Genomic DNA, 18,962 nt, shown 5'->3' on the forward strand with positions numbered 1-18,962 from the left:
GATTTAGATCATTAAAAATTATGACAGAACAAGCACACGCATTTCCTATTTTATCAGGTGAATGATGCCTTTGCAGTAAAAGAATCTCATTACTGTGGGCGGCAGCTATTGAATTATGGAAACTGCCCATAAATCACATGATGTTGACAGCACAGCCTCCATTAAGCAGCTTATTTTTAGTTTTTCAAGCAATTTCCATGACTCCCTCTGATGTTTTTCTGAATGACCATAGGCTATTATGTCTAAAGACAAAACAACATTTTTATACATCATTCATCTAAAGAGCAAAGCTTGTACAATTGACCTCTTGATGGCCATTTTTGCTTCTCCTAATTTTATACAGAAGCATCTATCCTTTGCAATGTAATCAAAGGTCTTAATTATTCACAAAAGAGAGTAACATTTCATTTGGGAAATTAAGTGTTAGATACTGGCGATACCTAACGAAGTTAAAAAGCTATTCTGTTTCTCATTTCTTATTGCAATACTTCTGAGGTCCACTGTAGCACAGATTTTAATATTTTTGTAGTTCAATGCAATAATTTACAGTCTGCAGGCCAACACAATGAAATAAAAGTGCAATTAGATAGGAAGAATACTGGGGGATGGCAAGACATTCAGAGATTAATTTAAAAACTGTGGCACCAATAATGCTAATGACGGACAACCCATTTTAAAATTACAGGTGGCAATTTATAATCTACAGCTCCAGTAGGTCATTGTGGTATTTTTCTTTTATTAAATCCACATATTCCAGACTTACATATTCAAGGCTTTTTGTGAAACTGTTCTTATTATACATATCCAGGGAAACCTCTGTAAACCTAGCCAATCCAAAGTTCATTAAAATATAATTTGTCCCTTTAGATTCATTAATGATTGCTTTAGTAGTGGGTTGCACAAAAATTCAAAGAAGGACACGATCCTCAATATCCTTTCAATTCCGGAGAGGTTATGGCCAGTTCTATACTTGCACTCGGAATTCAAACCTGCCAACTTAAAAGACGAGCAATCATGAAGTCAATCGGTCTTTTTCTCTGCCCTTTAGTTTATTCAAGGTAGCAACATTCTTGCAGCACAAGTATGTGATCTGCTACATTCTTTCTGCCAATCTGGCCACTTATTGGAACAGGACCTGTAGCTGCAGAGATACAGTAAATTGCTTGACAATAATAAAAATATCTTGCAAGCTACACTAATTCTAGCAAGCAGACAAGAGATGGTCCAGGCCAGGAAGGAGCTGTAAGACCCTGGCTGTATTTCAATATCTCTTATCTACTGAGAATTCACCCCTACTTTTTCCAGGCATTAGCCGCAGGAAACAGCACAATCACACTTTGGAATTCAAAACCTTTTCGGTATTCTTATTAAGCTGTGACAAGCTGTGCAACGCACCGGTGAACATATGGAATAAACACGTGTTAGGGAGTCGGTGTCGACCAAACATTCCACTTCCAATCTGCAGTACAAGTGAAATACTGGGCTGCACTGCTGCAGCCTTCAGAATGAGAAGCAGAAGTCTGCTGACGCAATGAGCACAGTACGCTGCTGGAATTAAAAGCTCAAAAGCAGAAAAACAGCCGAAAGGCCTTTACACAAGCGGTATGTCCATCCATCACCAGCTGACTGTTTGTCTGGCGAGGGCTGTGGCAAGCTGTGGAGGACAGGACAGGGCTCGGAGCACACGACCGCCGTCCTCTGGGCTGGACTCCAGCTACAAGGGGCACCGCCAGCCTACGAGTCCACAGTCTCCTTCTGTTCAACACGCTCTTCCCCTCCAGCTCAAGTGTTCGATGGTTTCAGCTGACCAGGTTGTTATGATACAGGATATGCTTAAACTGCGTCTGGGGTCCGCGTGGCCAGTTGCACTGAATCACATCAAATATCAACAGCGGGGTTAGGTTACTGCACAGTGTCTGAAAACTGCTTTAGTTCCATTTCATTCTTCTTGCCCAGCTTTGGCGTAGCTCTTCCAGCTATTGCCATTTTATTTTTGACCTTCCTGGACCTACAAAACGGTACCCTGTACTTCACACAACGTAGACTTCATATAAATTGTGTTAGCCTAGATTAACATAACTGCTAAGCAAAACACAGTCATCATGGTTGTTAACTGGCCCTGGTGTGAGTGCGTGTCTCTGTGACCAGCAGGCACCCTGTCCACTGTTCTAGACAGACACCGGCTTCCCTGCACCCCTGAACTGGATGAAGTGGTTAGAAAATGGATGGATGGATGGATTTCTTTCTCAGTTCTGCCAGAAATACATCCCTCTTTATAAACATACAGGAACACAACCATTTAGGTAAAGACAGCTTCAGCCAGAACCGTGTGAGAAGAGTAAGTGATTCCGACTTGCTTGGTCTCCATCATCTGTATTACAATGCAAGGTGTAGGCCTGTGTTTAGCTGTGCACCCCATTATGGGCAGCAGCGCAGAGCAGCACTGAGGGTCTGGACTTGGAACTGGAAGGCTGTGTGCTCAGATCCCAGGTGGGACACTGCTGTTGTACACTTGAGCAAGGTCCTTCACCTGAACTGCTCCGGTAAAACACCCGGCTGTGTGAAAGGGTGCAAATATGTAGACTAAATCCAAACATACACCTCTATAAGAGCACAGAAATATCTGCTTGTTGGCTAATATAACTGTAATATGGATTAGTTTTAGTAATCTATTAAATCTATAATCTGTATCACTATAAATCTGTGGGTGGCAAAATCAAGACAGAGATTATCAGTCATTTAGGCTGAACAGGGAATTAAGAATACTTAAAACAATCAATCAATCAAAGTTTATTTCTCAAATGCACAACAATACAGCGTGCAGCAGGATTTCTACCCAATAGAAGTTGAATAAAATAAACTCAGACAGAGCTCAATATAAATAGTGCTGCGATGTATCCAGGGTCGACGCAATACATTATGTCCAAGTAGTGCAGTATGCCGAATACAATGAAAAAACAGCCAAGCCATAATTATACTCAAAGTACATTAAGAAGATGCCCTGAGTTTGAGCAGTCTGGGGGTTTCTGAATTCCCGTTAACAGATATGTTGTCCTGGTGGCCATTCTGAAAGGACGGGTATAAGGTGGAACCAAGAACAAACATCTGCTGAGCCCTGGACAGGATGCAAGCGCACAGACACACGTACTGTACAATCCCACCGCCAAACAAGGCCGGCCTGCATGTTTTACAGAGGTGGGAGAAACCCGCGCAACCCAGAAAACCCACACATTAACAAAGAGGGAACATGCAAACTCCACACAGACACATGACCAGGGCCCACAAACCCAGGACTGATGACAATACTACTGTGCTGGCCACAGATCCCAAGATACTCGAATCAGATGGTCTGCATAATTATTCTTATGAGACTCCTCAATTCAGGATAAATGAAGTTTGAAAGTGCTATATATCAGTGACAACACTAACGGGAAGAAAACGGAATAATTAGACACAGCTTGGCAGTAACCAGCATTTGTCACTATCTTGGCTTTCTGGAAAAAGGTCTTTTTCTGGTGATTCAATTTATCTAGTTACATACATTTTTCATAGCCTCCTGGATCGAGGTAACGTCTTTGTACAATACCACACAATTCTAAGATCAAACTTTCTAGTTAAACATACAAACTGAATCTTTTTAAACTGATGCAAAAACTCACAGGTACTGAAGGACATTCAGGACACTAAACAGTCCCCTGCAATATCCTTTAACTAGTATAGGAGTAATAACACAGATTTAGTCATAATGGTTTAAGAAACACTTTATCAAATCTCTTTGTGCAGCAAATCTCTCTGTATAGCTGGAGTATGTCTAGAATGCAAGAAAAACAAAACTGCCTCTTTGCAACATCACATTATATTGTACTTTGTCAGACATGTTCTTTTAATATTGAGCAATAACTTCCAGAATTCCAACACTAACACCTAACACAGGCTTCTATAAGTTTAAAAAGTATGCAGCAGTCTATAATGCTTCTCAAGACCATGTTGTTTGTACAAGCCGTCTCAGTGCTGACAAAAAGAAGGTTTATCTCTTCATCATGTGCATGTGAGAGGGGTAGAGTCATATAACATCCTAAATGCAAATGAATGGAAATCCAGGATACAGAAAAAGAAAGAAGTGGAAACTATTGTCACTGTTTGCAGCGCATTTTGTTCTGGCGAGGTGCATCTCAAAATTCCATAAAAAGTGCATAAGCAGTAAATTACAAAATTTTGCAATACATTTGTCAAGTAACTTTTTAACTATGTGTTACATTTAACTGAGCCAAATCGGTTAAATATTTGTTTCTTTAAAGACAGACCCTCCTGAATATTAACTTGGAAACCTCTTCTCTGCAGCTGCAACTGTCAAGTATTTTCAGTCATGAGAACACAGTTCCCAATTCTTCCTCATCAATTCGTCACGAATGTTTTCGGCAATAACAAACTGTCACTCCTTTTCATCAAATGACCTGACAAAGCCAGAATCCGATTGATCCAAAGCCTGGTTACTACAGTAACAGCCGACGTGGTATAGAAAGACCCTAAATTGCAACTTGCAGATGCAGGACTGCGGAGGAAACGCAGGTAGCTTAAATCCACAGAACAGTTACAAAGAATTTCGAAATGTCTCCTTACATTAAAACAAGAACATCTCAAACCTTAGCTCGCCCCATCATACAGATTTAGGAATTGTACACAAAACAAGAACCTGTACAAATATACAGATCACCCTAACCTAATCTAGGCTAAGAGCTGCCTCCTCAAATTTTCTCAGTGCTGTGCAGAAACCTGAGTTACACATAAGAAGCCATAAATCTTAAAAAGCCAATTCCAAACAGGGTCCTAACAAAACCATGGCAACAGGGTACACTTTCTTACATACTGCATTTCCAAAGAAAAAAATAAACAATGACTTACTTTCCAAATGAGAAGTAAAACCATACCACATCACAGCTGCCTAATCAGTCATCCTGCATGACTGCAATGTTACAAATAATTTAAAGGTGTATATACACAGGTTTAAAAGTTACGCGCAGGGTATTCCTAAATCCTCAGATGCAATTTGAGACCCCGATGGGTCCTGTTCGGTCTTGTACTTGCTGCTGCGGAAGGCTGACAGGGGATTTGAGATCATTCATAGCAGTTCCTCCCCTTTCAGGCTGATCCAGACACTCAAATTGGTTTGCAGCACAGATTAGGCATGATACACTGCCAGACAGGACGTCAGAAAGACCGAGAGAGCTACTAGTTAAACAGAATGGCATTAACTTGCGATGGGTTAAGAGTAAACAAAAGGTGAAACTGCCTACAAACACAACTAGCTCTACAGAAGAACATGAAGTTTGCAAATGACTCGAGGCCGGCTGAGCTCATTTGGCTGTGAGCAGTTCATTCAGTGCTCTTTCAACCAGCAGCCCTCCTAATCCACAGGTTGAATCCATTACAGGGTTTCGTTTCAACCAGCTCCTCATTTCTCTGTAACCGATAATCAACGCGATCAATACGGCAATTAAAGTCGCTGGCTGTATCAAAGCACCGCAGTGCAGGACTGGAAGGACCACAGGCTGGGTAGAGCCTGAAGACCAGCTCTGAAGATCACGTCCCAGTCTGGAGAGGAGACAGGGCATCCTCCGCTCCAACAACATGGCTGTCACACACCACACAGTGCAGAGCAAGTGCAGAGCTTCCCAAATAAATACGGCAGGATTGATTTATTTTTTTTGACAACTGTGCCTTTCTGTTTTGATGCCGATATTTACATTTTAATACGATTCCAAGCGTCTGCATGTAGGAACGAGCTTACAACCCGACCCTTTCACGTCAAAACAATGTCCACAATAACAATTTTCTGACCTAAAATGCTAAAGGTGGATCGAAGACATTCGTACTCGTATGGACAGGAACAGGCATCAGTGCTGCGTTACTATCCTCCTCACGGAATTGTGCTACAATTAAGATGATTTCTGACCCCGGAGAAATGTCATTCAAGCATCAATGACCGGTCAAATTACTTGCCTGTACACGGTGTACGTTTTCCCCGATATAAGAATAAAGACGTGCACTCCTCAGAGAACACGTTTTTCCCCCCATATTTATTAAACTTTTTTTTGGCTTACAGCGGTTTCCCACCTTTAACTCCCTAAGATTTCCAAGCATTCACTGTTGCAATTTTTTTACAAGTCATCACCACCCCGATACCAACGCTAGGCCCCTAGTTACGGCAAGATCTCGCCCAGCGCATCTCGCCCTAAATCCCGGAGGATGGGAAACGACGAGGAGGTTTTGTTTTCCACACACGTCTTGCTCCGAGGGCAACCCGATGCGTTTTCGTTGAATTTCAGCTTCTCTTCTTGCCTTACCTGCAGATGTTCCTGAAACCGTATCGGCAGTATCTGTGCCATTTCGTCTAGCGGTGTGCGTTATACGGACACAGCTGATCAAGAGGAAAAGGGGAGAGGGGAGGGGATAGGAAACGAGGAAAGAGAAATGTTTTTTTTTAAAGGAAAAACAACTTCTTTTTTAAAAAAATAGGAAAGGAGGAGATGTGTTGAGGGGTATTTCGGCATGAATAGCTCAGTCTATCCGGCTTGTGTCTGCGCACGTCTGACTCGCAGAGCTCATTCAGTCCCACCCTTAGCGCAGCCCCGCACTGCGCTCTCTCCTTCCGCTACGCGAACTAGTCCCGCGCCGTCTCGCTGCGGAGAGGATGCTGAGAGACTCGGGGTGCGCGACTGCAGCAGGGGCCGTGGGGGGCCGCAGGCTGATGTCTCCCCCCCCCCCTGCACCCCTGAAGAGACTCCCTCCCCTCTCGCTCTCGCTCTCCCCGGATGCCGACGTTGCGCAACTTGAAGCGATAACATAAAAACAGAAATCAATTTGGGATGTCCCCCCTCCTCCAGTGTACCCTTCCGCTCACCCCCCCCCCCCCATCATCACCTTTTTTTAACAGCCACATCAGAGCACGTGACAGGTGCCCGCCCCCCCCATCTGTACCCCTTCGATATTTGCAAACTCAGTCCTATGCTGCGTGCGGTTACCCTTCAGCGAATACAACGTTAGCTCCACATACACGCCGAACAGCTGGGCATAAATCGGGCACCAGCTCATCAGCTCCAATTTTAAACAGCGTCAGAGGCTGAAGCAAGACAGTAACGGTACAGCCAACTGAAAACTGAAAGAGGGTGCGCCCCCCAAACAACCTCATATTGTAGTGACAAGAAGTGCCATGCGACATCTTTAAAAAAGTAGACTTCTTTTCTATTGCGGTTTTAGAAGGTGATTATTGCGGCTCTGATGGAGGTCAGAGGTCAAAGGCCTGGGTCCGGGTTTTATTTTGTAGGGTGTGTGGGATAGGAGGGGTCTGCAAACCCCAGTCCAGTTATCGATGAACCGAGACAGCAGCTCGTTTAGTTCATCACACTGGAATTGACCCATAGTTTAAGGAACTGGTGATGTAATGACGACCTACAGACCCTGCTGGACTGGGGCTCTCTAGAACCAGGGTTCGAGACTCCTGCTGTAGTCTGCTGCTGCCATGCTGACCATGCAGTGAACCCAGCTCGAAGGTGGGCACTCAGTGTGCGTCCTGCGTTCCTCCCACGAAGCACCTCTGCAATCAAGACCACTATCCAGAATCCCCTCGTGGGGTCTCATGAGCCAGATTAGCTGAATGTCCTACTTTAAATACTTTCTGCTCTTTGCTAGTGCACGCTAAATCCCCAGAAATGTGTAGGTTTAACTACGAATTATCAGGCTTTTATGATCCAAAGATACAGTAAATAGCTTGAAGGCAAGTACTCTCCACAGCAAAATGCCAATCAAATAAACATGACAGGACAGCCTATGAGCATGTGCACTGTGTAGCCATGGACTACAGATCGCATCTTGCAGAGTGATAGCAGCACACTGGTACTGTTGTACCCCACCTGACTGCTGAATGTCCCTTCCCATCACCAACAATAAATACATAAATCATTGATCATCATTTCTTACATCAATTTATCCATTGAAAGTGTAATTCCTGTAATTTAATGTTTCAGCTTCTTTATAAATTCAAGAGGTGTTAAATAGTCATAAACATGTTTTCAGCTTTGTCCTTAGAGGGTGCTGGTGAGCTGGAGACACAGGGCACTTTAGAAATGCATGTCTGTGGACTGCGAGAGGAAACTAGCAGATCTGGAGAACAGGTGGACAACAGGCAAACTCCACACAGAAGGGTCTCAACTAGTGTGGAATCAAACCCAGTTCTGAAGAGGATGTGCGAACGACCAAACATCCATGCTGCCTGATATCATTAAAGGCAATTTCATCCCCCCCAAAAAAGACAAAACGCTAAAATGCCGTACTCAGTTTGAGGACTTGCTTAAAGACTCGATAAGGGAAAAGCAGGTGTTTCTTGGTGGTTTCTTACAGTGTGAAATAAAACCTGAACTAAAATCGTTGCTCGCCCCCTTGTGGAAGATCAACGCAGCAGAATGTCAGTGCAGTACCGTAATTACAATTGTAGCGCGTTTGCTTTTCATACACTGGTACCTTGATGAATTTCTCTTATCGACGCTGAACGTGGTGTTTCAATCAATCCATTCAGAATGTTCTACCTCTTTTCCATACCCTGATGTGAAATGTTAATGGACGCGTACTTGGTGACGGGACCCTTCGCACCCCAGAAGGACAAAATCAGAGGGGTTAGTACTATGTCATGATCTTACGCGACTCGAGCAAGACAGTAGCAAATTTAAACACAGTGCGGTACGGGGCGGAGGAGGGGACGGGTAATTATGTTTTCTGGAAATCACGACCGTGTTGAAAACAAAATCAAACGGAAGTCTATAACTTCCACGGTACAAGAACGGTCTTCAGATCCGCCACAGTTGACGTCAGACACTGCTGTGTTCCTGGGGTCACGTAGTTTTGGGGGGTTCGTGGTCGAAACTTTCTGGTAGGCGGGTGACTAACCCATTCCTGGCACGGGCACAACAAACAGCGAGATGTTGTCAATTTTCGACTAAGCTTTACACTTCAAAGTAGATTTCACTGCGTTAAGCTTGGTTGATGTGTTTCTTTTCACTGTACATTTTTATACAGCACAGCCCATATCGAAGTCAATTACAGCCCGTTATAGTTCAGTTATGTTTATGCACTCATTATACTTTCTCATTGTAAGAGATTATAGGATTTAAAACGGTTCGGCTTCTATTAGAATTTTAGCTAATGGACCTGGAAATACAAAATAAAAACGAAAGCCGTGTTATTCTTTGAAGCTCTCGTCTCATGAACCCACTTAATCACACACTGTGTGTTATACTGCCGCCCTGAGGAGAGTTTGTGGAACCCGTGAAGATTAGACGTCCCATCGATTATTAACGGTTTTTAATTTTCTCTAAGGTTGGTCACCAAGAAAAGATGAAACCGTCCTTGCTGTGGTTTAAGAGTCCCGATTAAAGAATTATTTAGTTTTAAACATCAGGGAGCTCAAAGTCTGGACCCACACAGCATCAGTGCTAGACCCCACTTTTATAATAATAATAATATCACTTTATTAACCCTTTACAATTTCTTGCATTAGGAATGATCTTTTCACAAACCCCAGCTTGCTCTCCATGAGACACAGACAGGGAGAGAAGCTGGGAGTCAGAGGGCAGGTCAGCCATTGTACGGCACCCCTGGAGCAGTTGGGGTTCAGGGCCTTGCTCAGGAGCCCAACAAAGTAGGATTTTTCTGCCGGCTGCGGGATTTGAACTGGCAACCTTCCAGCCACAGGCGCAGATCCTTAGCCACAGAGCCACCGCTCCGCCTTGTGATGCACCTCACCTCTTCCTAGTGCACATACATGAGGGAAAAGAGGTGAGAAGAAAAGAGACAAAAGAAGGATCCACATTCGTAACGTCGTGTCTCCTTTTCTGCATGGAATAAACCTTTACTTGCTCCTTTGCAGGAGAGAAAGAATGTCTTGACAGTACCCCGGGCGGCCACAGGGGGGCAGTGTGGGACTGGTCTTCCCTTCCTCTCATCAACCCGCTAATTACTAGTTTCTCACCGCAGCACCTTTCATCCCCGCTGCTGTGCTCAGGGCCTTTCGGGGAACAAAAACAAGGATAATTACCGTTATCATTGGCTCTGTTCTGTTAGAGTCATGACCAATTCTGTCTTAATGTAGCAGGAAATTAAAGCTGCAAGTCTTTAATTTGAACGAGGAATTGGGTGTGCTGTCTTTCACTGCTGGTAGTTAAGTATTTCATCTTCTGACGCTCTAGGTCTTTAGCCAGAAAACTCCCAGTTACCACACATTTTTCAGCTGGTTTCTAACCTCACCTTGCTGGTCCCAATCAGATCTGTACTATTGTTCTCTCATTTGTGATCACCTTTGTAGTTCCTCTGTCCAATAATAACAGAGATGGCCACTTATATGTAATATTTATAGAGCAGTTTATTTTTTATAGCTGAGTTCAGCTTCGGTGATTTTTTATGTCTAAATAATAAATCTCTACCAGTACAAGACAATGCAATCCCATGCAAGTCTTAGATTGGTCGCTATTCCTTTTGGTTACATTATATTTGTCTTTTTTTTTTTCCTTCGATCGGGAATCTTTAGGGAGTACGTGCAAAGGCCCATCTAAATATCTCTAGTATCCATTTGGCACAATCACGTTAAACAATTCAAATGAAAGAAACAAAAGAAAGAAGACATCGAAAGGTGTATTTCTTTGTTAAAAACCATTAAAAAACCGCAGAAAAGCTCCGTCTGTTTTTTGATTCGGCTAGTCTCGACTGTTACATCAGAGGCATCTCAAATTATCTGCGAAAACCAGAATGGCCACTAGGGGCGCCGCAGCCTATCAGCACCCCTCAACCCTGTCACCACTGACTCGGCTAATTCGCTGGGGGCCGGAGCAAGGCAGAGATTTTGTTCTATTTATCTTTACTGACCAAGAAAGAGGTTAATTAGATGTTAATTAATGTCTGGAGAACTAAATTGTTGCTGGTTGTATCTTTCAGCTTATTGTCACTGTCACATGAAACCCTCTATCCGTTATTTTCCAAATTAAAGATGGAGGAGACCTGTAGCCTATTAAATTCAAGTTCCCCTAAAACACACCAAAGCAAATCTGAATTGTGTTTAAATGTTAGTCTTCTGTTGCAGATATCAAATCAGATACCATATCCCCACGCTGGGTGATATTCCTGTCATGTTTCGTGTCGACATTAGCCAGTGTGAGCCAAGCACAGGAGCCCTTCATTTCATCTTTATCTTTTACACTTGTACACTGCTCCTGGGGTCATACAGTCACACACTCCCGGAAACAGGCTAAGAAAACGCACCAGTCCGAATGACAGACTTCGTGTCACTTCTGTCACTTAGCCATAAGGTCCTGTAGATCAGGGCTTCGCTACCCAGGCCAGCAAGATGTTTAAAGCTTTGCTTTTTAAGCATTAACCTTGGAACTATGATCAGTTGCACAGGTGGTGTGGTCAATTGAGTAATTTAGAGATCATTTGGAAAAAAAATGGATTTTCCTTCAATACTCAAGGATCAATGGAACCTTTATGGAATCATTACTTGAGTAAGTGATCAAGTGCTTCAACATGTGTTCTTAATCTTTCAATAACAGAAACAACAACGAAAACTCACCCGCCTTGTCCAGCAATGAAGGTTGTAGGAGTGAAGCAGCAATCCTCCTTGCAGACAGTTTTTGAACAATCCATGATTAGACAGGCCGAACAAATTATATCAGATCCTTTTCATGGTCTTAATTCTGAATCTCAACTTCTCCCTGGAAAAAAAGCTTTAGGGCTCCTAAATAGATCAAATAGAAATATTCACGTGTTCCCTTACCTATTACCTTCCCTTACCTTACTGCAGAGTGGTGGCACTGTGGCTAAGGGTCTGCACCTGTGGCTGGAAAGTTGCTGGTTCAAATCCTGCAGGTGGCAGAGGAATCCCACTCCGTTGGGCCCCTGAGCAAGGCCCTTAACCCCAACTGCTCCAGGGGTGCTGTACAATGGCTGATCCTGCGCTCTGACCCCCAAGCTTCTCTCTGTGTCTATGTGTCTCATGGAGAGCAAGCTGGGATATGCGAAAAGACAAATTCCTAATGCAAGAAATTGTATAGGGCTAATAAAGCTATGTTATTAAAGTGGTTAATACAAATAAATAGCAAGGGTAAATAATTGGGTCATTATGAACTGTTTATTCAGTAACAAACTATGCACGTGCAATGTCACAACTTTTTTTGTAATGAGTTATGCATGTGCGATAGCAGTAGATGTTTTTGTGATGCATCAGATGGGTTTTCTCTCTGGATTTCTCTGACCTTTCAATTAATTCATGGTCTCTAAATTGTTGCTGTGTGTATGTCTGAGCCCTGCAGTGGCTTAATGGTTAATGAATGCTGCTTTGGCTGTAAGGTGTTGAACAATCCAGCAGGTGGCAGTGTTTGTTGTTGGATTGGCCTCTGGTGATTACCAGTGCTTTAAAACAGCACTCGAATGGTCAATGCCAGACATCATAGTTTTGATTGAAGCTATTTTTTTCTTTTAAAATAAATTAAATATTACACTGTGAAGTCACAAGAAAACAGGTGTTTAGTTTAGAATTTTAATCAGAGTATAACAATGAATTATGGCCTCCATATTTTACATTCGGGCCCAATTTATGATAGTATAAGAGCTGACTGTGGTATTATAAATATACAAATTCCAAAATGAGCTAGCAGAGGATTACTGTATTCAATCTTACAATCTCTGGTTGGCATACATTTTATGATAAAGGAATGTAACTGGCGTCCCATCCAGCGTGTGTCCTGCTTTGTTTCTGTTGCTTGCCAGGATAGGCTTCAGGTCCTCTGTGATGCCGAATTGGATAAAGAGGTTAGAAAATGGATGGATGGAATGGAACTACACAAGAACGATCGGGGCCTATGGGCAAACTGCAAAGAACGATGAGAAATTAGGTACAATTCTGGACTGGGGCTGTTGTGATTGAAGATGACAAAGGCTACCCCTAAAGGAGGGAGGAAGGAGAAATATTACCCTCTTAACTGATCCCTGGCAGAAATGGACACAAAATTTAGCGAGCCAGAGACTCAGGATAGCTTGAGGATTTGAGTTTCTGACTCTCCGCTGTACAAAAGGTGCAAACAAATAACTATTTCATTATCTGCTGCACTTAAATAATGAGAGCTTATGGCCAAAGTGTTGGGGCAGAGCGGTCAGACAAAGGGTTAATGGGTTTTTGGGAAGCCATGAGCAGAACAGCTGTCTAATGACAGGACAAGAAATAAATACACATGCAAAATGCCATCCGCCCAAAACACACACCTCCCTTTTTTTTTCTCTCAGAGCATAAATACTTGTTTAAAACATTCAGTCTGGCGCAAGATAGGCATCTTGTGTTTTGAGAAAATCCAGACCTGACCAATATATTTATATACACTTAAGGGTCCCAAAATGATGTAGCTGCCCGTGGTACCTTGTCTGGCTGGAAACACAAAGCCTCAGCCAGATCTGCTCTCTGCGCCCTCGACACCACTGCCGTTTCACCCAGCCCCTGACTTTGATTAATCGTCCTTCGATTAGAACCCTGTGCGTAAGCTCCTGTCTCTTCTGCGCTGGAAACACAGGGGTTTTGTCTGGGAGAGCCAAGTCTGAGGGCTTGATTAATAGGGCCGAGCGGCTCTCCCTTACCTCATGCTATCTCTCCGCTGACTTCAGAAAAATAAGCAGAAAGTCAACGTGCATGACATAAAGAAGAAAGAGCGCAAAACAAACTCGTGCTCGGCGAACAACAGCGGGGGGGGGGAGCAAGGCCCAGAGCCTGTGCACGACGCCAGGCAAAGAAAAGCCAAGGTCGCGCGTTTGCGCGGAAGAAGGCCGTACGGCGGTACCAGGCCAGGGTCGAGCCCGCCAGCGGAGGGGGGGGGGGGTTTCTCTGGGGCGACACCGCGGAGGCGAGGACAGCGCCGGCCCTGATCGACAAGTTGGCGACTTCTGTCAGCCCATACCTCGAGTGTGACAACACTCCCTGCAGACGAACAGCTTTCAGCATCACGTCAGTCCGGGTATGAAAACACTGGAAAGAATTTTAAACGTTACGGGCAAGCCATTCTCCCCATCTTGGTGGGTTAAGAAAGAATACACCTGCCGATGGCAGGCTCAGCCAGACAACCTTGAAACTAAAAGGCCTACGATCTACACACAGAGCCAAACAGGCTGCCAATAACGTTGAGTCAGTTCAGATCACTGACATAAGGACTCCCCTTAACTCTACAGGCTCTTGTCCTGCAGGCTGACCTGAAGAGTCCAACAGGCTTCTTTGCTACAGTGAAGCCTAGTCCTCTGGGATCAGCTGTGTTGCTTTTCCTCTGGTGCCTCCGAGTTCAGTTCAGGACAGCCACAGCATGGTCCGTACTCCATGTTTCCTACTTGTTTTCAAATGCACTGATGGGCCAGAGAGGCAGAAGAGCTGAGACAAGGTGATGCGCTCAGGTCCCCAGACCACAAGCGGCTTGAAGGCAAGATGAACAGGAATGTTTTCTGACATTATTTCTGCATTTTCACAAAGGCCTGGCAAGGTTGTGCGGCTTTTGGGAATCTTTCAAAGACTTGGGGAAGTTTTTCCAAACACAATTTGACAAATGGTGATGTGATTTTGTGGTGGTATGTATTGCTGAAGCTAAGGGGAAAAGTATATAAAGTTGCTTGCAAAAATAATGTGTCCCTTTAAGATAAAGTAACTCTTTTTCCCTCTTGAGCTGGGCTTAGAAAAAAACATCTTTTGATCTAAAAACCTCACATTTTAAATGTTTTCTTTTTTCGAATCTGTTCTCAATTTCTGTTTGATCAATGACTGTTTTTGAACTCCTCCTTTTAAAAAACAAAGTTTTTTATTTCTCCAGCAGAGAAAGAAAAAAAACATTCTTTCAGGCCAGGCCAGTACTTGGCCACTTAATTTTCTGACAGGCCAGGCTTTTATAAAAAAAAACAGACAGGTTTTTGAACTGTTTAGCCAACTTCATTCCATTAGATGAGTTGTCAACGCAGTTTTGGAGGTTTGGGTTTAAAACAAAAAAAAAAGAGGGAAGGAAAAAATCATTCTATAGGTTAATAAAACACCACCAACAACAACACACTCCTTGAGGCCTACTCAGGCCTAACAGCCTGTCATCGAGCTTGGCAGACAACTGATGTACCCAGAGGAGCTGGCCACCATGGCTGACAACTGCTTTGTCCCTCCTGTGATGGATGGGTTCATGGCCTGAGCTGGAGCATTGTCCACTTGACCCAAGAGCTCTCCCCTCTTGCTCTGGCCTAATGATCTTATCTCTCCACAGACAGTCACTCACGCAGGAGTGCTGACCACAAGCCGCAAAGCCATGAAATCTAATCTGCTTGCCTGTGGTGGGCTTCAATGTGTTGGGGAAGGAGGTGGTTTACCCTTGTCACTATGCAACACTGCTGTGCATCCCCAGCTTTAAGGCCTCTAAGGCCATCCCTCTGTTTTAATAAGATATTGAAGATTAGCTACACTTTCAAGCGGACCTGGATCCCTTTAGGAAGTGCAGCCTGCACGCCCCTTTCTCCTGTTATCAATGTCAATCTTGTACAGCAACAATCAATCATGATCTGGCTATTTGTGTGCATCTATAATTGACTGCATGAATAACAGGGAGTATGCTGCACTGTCAGGTGATAACAAATGGCTTTATTCTTCTTCCTGGCCTTTTCCTTCTCTTCCCTCTCAAAGAAGACTTTATTGACACCTGTCCACTTACACGCAGAGCCATATCGTTTCTGACCAGTTTACCAAACGACCTCAGAGCCGACCCTGGTTATAGACATACCTAATCCTTTCCCGCAGAAATTGCTTTTACTAAAAACCGATTACAAACTTATTATGATAATACAGGCAATACCTTCTTCTTTATACATAAAACTGAAAATATTCCCCTTTAGTGCATGTGATGGGAATGCAATATTATTAGACGTTGACTTATAAATAGAAAAAAAGGACGGAGAAAGATTGTTTCCATGTCTGAAAGTGCATGTAATGTCTAATTCATTCTGCAGGGGCTTGGTTTTCCCAGACAGAAGCAGAACCTGCATGAAATAACATTCTGCTGTGACAGCAAGTATTTACTATTCCATCAGTCTCACAAATGCAACAGTCGAGAACACCCTTTGACAGCCTGTTTCGAATTAATAATTCTCCCTGAAACAGAGGGAGATGAATCACCCCTCACGTGCAAAAAATGCTTACAGAGGAACACAACAAATATTTTTTTTGGTTTCCCTTTTCAGTTTTCTTGTTTTAAAATTCCCACAGAGCAGATGACTGGGAAACAGTAGGTTGGAGCAGTTTTCGGATTTGGTCCCCAAAAGAAAATGATTTGCAAGAGATTGAGATGTAAGACAACCATGATGACAATGATTATAATAATCACATACCAACAATAACAGAGTGCTAGAGAGCGAACCAGACTGACCCCAGGAAGAAAAATAAACATTCATCAGAAATTTATAGGTTTCAGGTTAAAAAGGTCTGTTACTTAGAAAAACACAGTGTCCCAGAGATGCTGTAAATAATTTTCAGCTGTGTGTTATGGCTATATATTGCTGTGCACAGCACATCTTTAAAACTGTGGTCATGGTACAATAAGAACCACACACAGCTGGAAGGATAGACCTCAGCAAGACACACAACATGACTGATTGGTATCTATGTTCTTTTATGTGTTGCTCTTAAGTTATTTTGGGGGGGCCCGCTACAGATTGAGAGATGTTCCTCATTTAAGCACTGAGGAAGAGGTGGCCATTGTGATTTTGAGAAGAAGAGTTTAAATTCTAAAGTTATTGATAAACTTTCTTAAGATCTCTCCTCCTGAATTTAATTAGAGCTTTTTTTCCTGGAGCTCCTCTAAGTTGCTTCATTATAAAGATGTATAAAACAATAACCAGACGGTGCACACATCCTTAAGGCCAGCATACAGAACATGAGGTGCACATTTATACTCCTAGTTCTATTTTTAAAATCTATTCCAAAGGAACATTCAAGTTCCAGTTGTCTGTGTCCATTCCCTCACAGTCTTGCTCAGAAAGCAGTTTCACAGGAACATCGCAAATGCAGAATGAATTCCACAAGGTTTTTATCCTTTGGCAGAAATTTAGGAAAAGACCGTTGCTGTCAAATGATGGGTTTCGTCTTATGACAGCATGCCTATGACGTCTGATTTGTCACTTCTCTACTGGCTGTTGTCATTTCAGATCGAAAGAAATTCATTCCATACATTCCCTTCATTGCTTTTCACACAGCCCAGCACAAGGTTGTCGATCGTCTGAGGCTACCCTGCCCTCCTTCCTGATGAAATGATATAAAAAAGAATCAATATCGCACAGGTCTTCGCCATACACGCCTTCCAGGAGGCTCAGGCTCTGCCACATTGCTTGCAGTAACCTCTCCACGACCCCTTCATAAGAGTGTACTGTCAGGCAGGTCACTGTAAAGTCACTGACCTCTTCACCTGGGGTATTGATATCAGAGTACTCGGGGTTTCTTTTTGCCAGACCACTGAAGCATGAGTTATTGAAACTGCCCATAGTCCTCACTTTGCCACCTCAATAAATCTGAAAAGATAATGGTAGGCTGCTGTGTGTTTATTTTACGGGCCTTCTTTTTATTGGCTTGATTCATGGCTTAAGGGCCTGTAGGTTAATTGCAGACTAACCCTAAAAAAAGGGCACCTGTGTCTGTGCGTGTGTGGTCAGTTGTACCACAGACCTCTAGTACCCCCAAGAAAAAAAAAATCTATTGAATATTTAAAATACATTTATGATTTATGTTCCTTCACCAGGCAACCCGGTAGGTCTTGTTTTGGGCTGCGACTGATTTGGGCCTAGTGGTCATTGTTTGAGCCACAGCCTGAGGTAAAAGGCACATAATTAGGCCTTACAGGCTGAACCCCTCTCTCTGTGTGTGGGAACATCGAAATGTCAGAGGTTAACAAAGAGAAGGTGCTTTTCCTCAGAACGCAGTACATTAAGGCTCTTCTTTTTTTTTCTTTCAGGTGAAACTTAGTCATCTGTGCAGCAGCCTATTAACTGTTACTGTCATCACTCTCTCTAATGTAGGCCTCTCGCAGAGCTAAACAAGCCCGGCTTTCAGCACAGTATCAGGCCGCGCTCTGGTAAGGGCAACTGCTGTGGCTTTCAAGTCCCACACAGCTGTGTGTTCCAGGGACATCTAAGGCAATTCCCCTGATTTGCATAAATAACTCCTCTACCCCAAAACAAACCAGCGCAGGTCTTCTTTTGTCTCCTCGTAGGTGGGAGGGGGAGGATCAAAAGGACTTTTAAGCCGGGCTCCGAGTTTGGCTGTGCACTGTGCACCGGCACCCGCCTGCCGTATGAATCATTACATCCTCGTTAGGCGGGAAACGAGAGCTGAGCTCCACAAACTGGAAAATTGGAGCTCTCTGTTGAGTGCATCGCGCAAATTGAAATTTCAGCAGTCCAGGGTTTGCAGGGAAGTAGTCTCTGCATCATTGTGTATGCATCATTACCACTCCAGAAACGGTATAGCAATAAACATCTCCTTTGCACAGAAATGATTTAGGGGCAGGAGGAAAAGAAATACAAGGGCAAAGGCTCGTGCACTGAAGGACATTTTGACCACTCCCCTTTAAATTGTTTATCCATCCTCGTGTCAGTAAGAGAAAATGCACAGAAAATGCAATTCCTGAACATTTGCCATGGGAATGAACACAGCTAAAAACCCCAGGAATAAAATATGGCTAAGTTAAAGACAAACAAAACTGAAATGCAGGTTTTAAATCGACACAGTACGGCTACAGTGTATCTGAAAGAGTTACAGTGGAGACAGGCACAACTCCTTTGATCTTTCACAGCAGAAACAATACTTTCCTTTCACGCACTTTTTGGAGGAATCGTGGGTAAAAGCTCAGACTTTGGATCAGCAGAAATTC

At 43.4% G+C, this 18,962-nt stretch overlaps 1 protein-coding gene across 7 annotated transcripts in view; it reads right to left on the bottom strand.

Moving 5' to 3' along the window:
• The window catches only part of cltcl1 (clathrin, heavy chain-like 1), a 37,488-nt gene extending 30,662 nt beyond the window's left edge, over nt 1-6,826 (bottom strand). For 3 of the 7 annotated variants that reach the window (XM_088618669.1, XM_088618667.1, XM_088618672.1), the window contains exon 1: nt 6,345-6,825. In XM_088618669.1, the coding sequence (XP_088474795.1) occupies nt 6,345-6,386 (42 nt within the window). In that variant the 5' untranslated portion in view covers nt 6,387-6,825. Of the gene's footprint in view, nt 1-4,902; nt 4,942-6,344 lie in introns of those variants that run through there. The other 4 variants (XM_088618668.1, XM_088618666.1, XM_088618673.1 and 1 more) reach the window with 3 other exon arrangements.
• Between the last annotated feature and the right edge of the window lie 12,136 nt (nt 6,827-18,962).

The sequence above is a fragment of the Lepisosteus platostomus genome, chromosome 24, assembly GCF_059453375.1.
Source record: "Lepisosteus platostomus isolate fLepPlt1 chromosome 24, fLepPlt1.hap1, whole genome shotgun sequence".
Taxonomy (NCBI): Eukaryota; Metazoa; Chordata; class Actinopteri; order Semionotiformes; family Lepisosteidae; genus Lepisosteus; species Lepisosteus platostomus.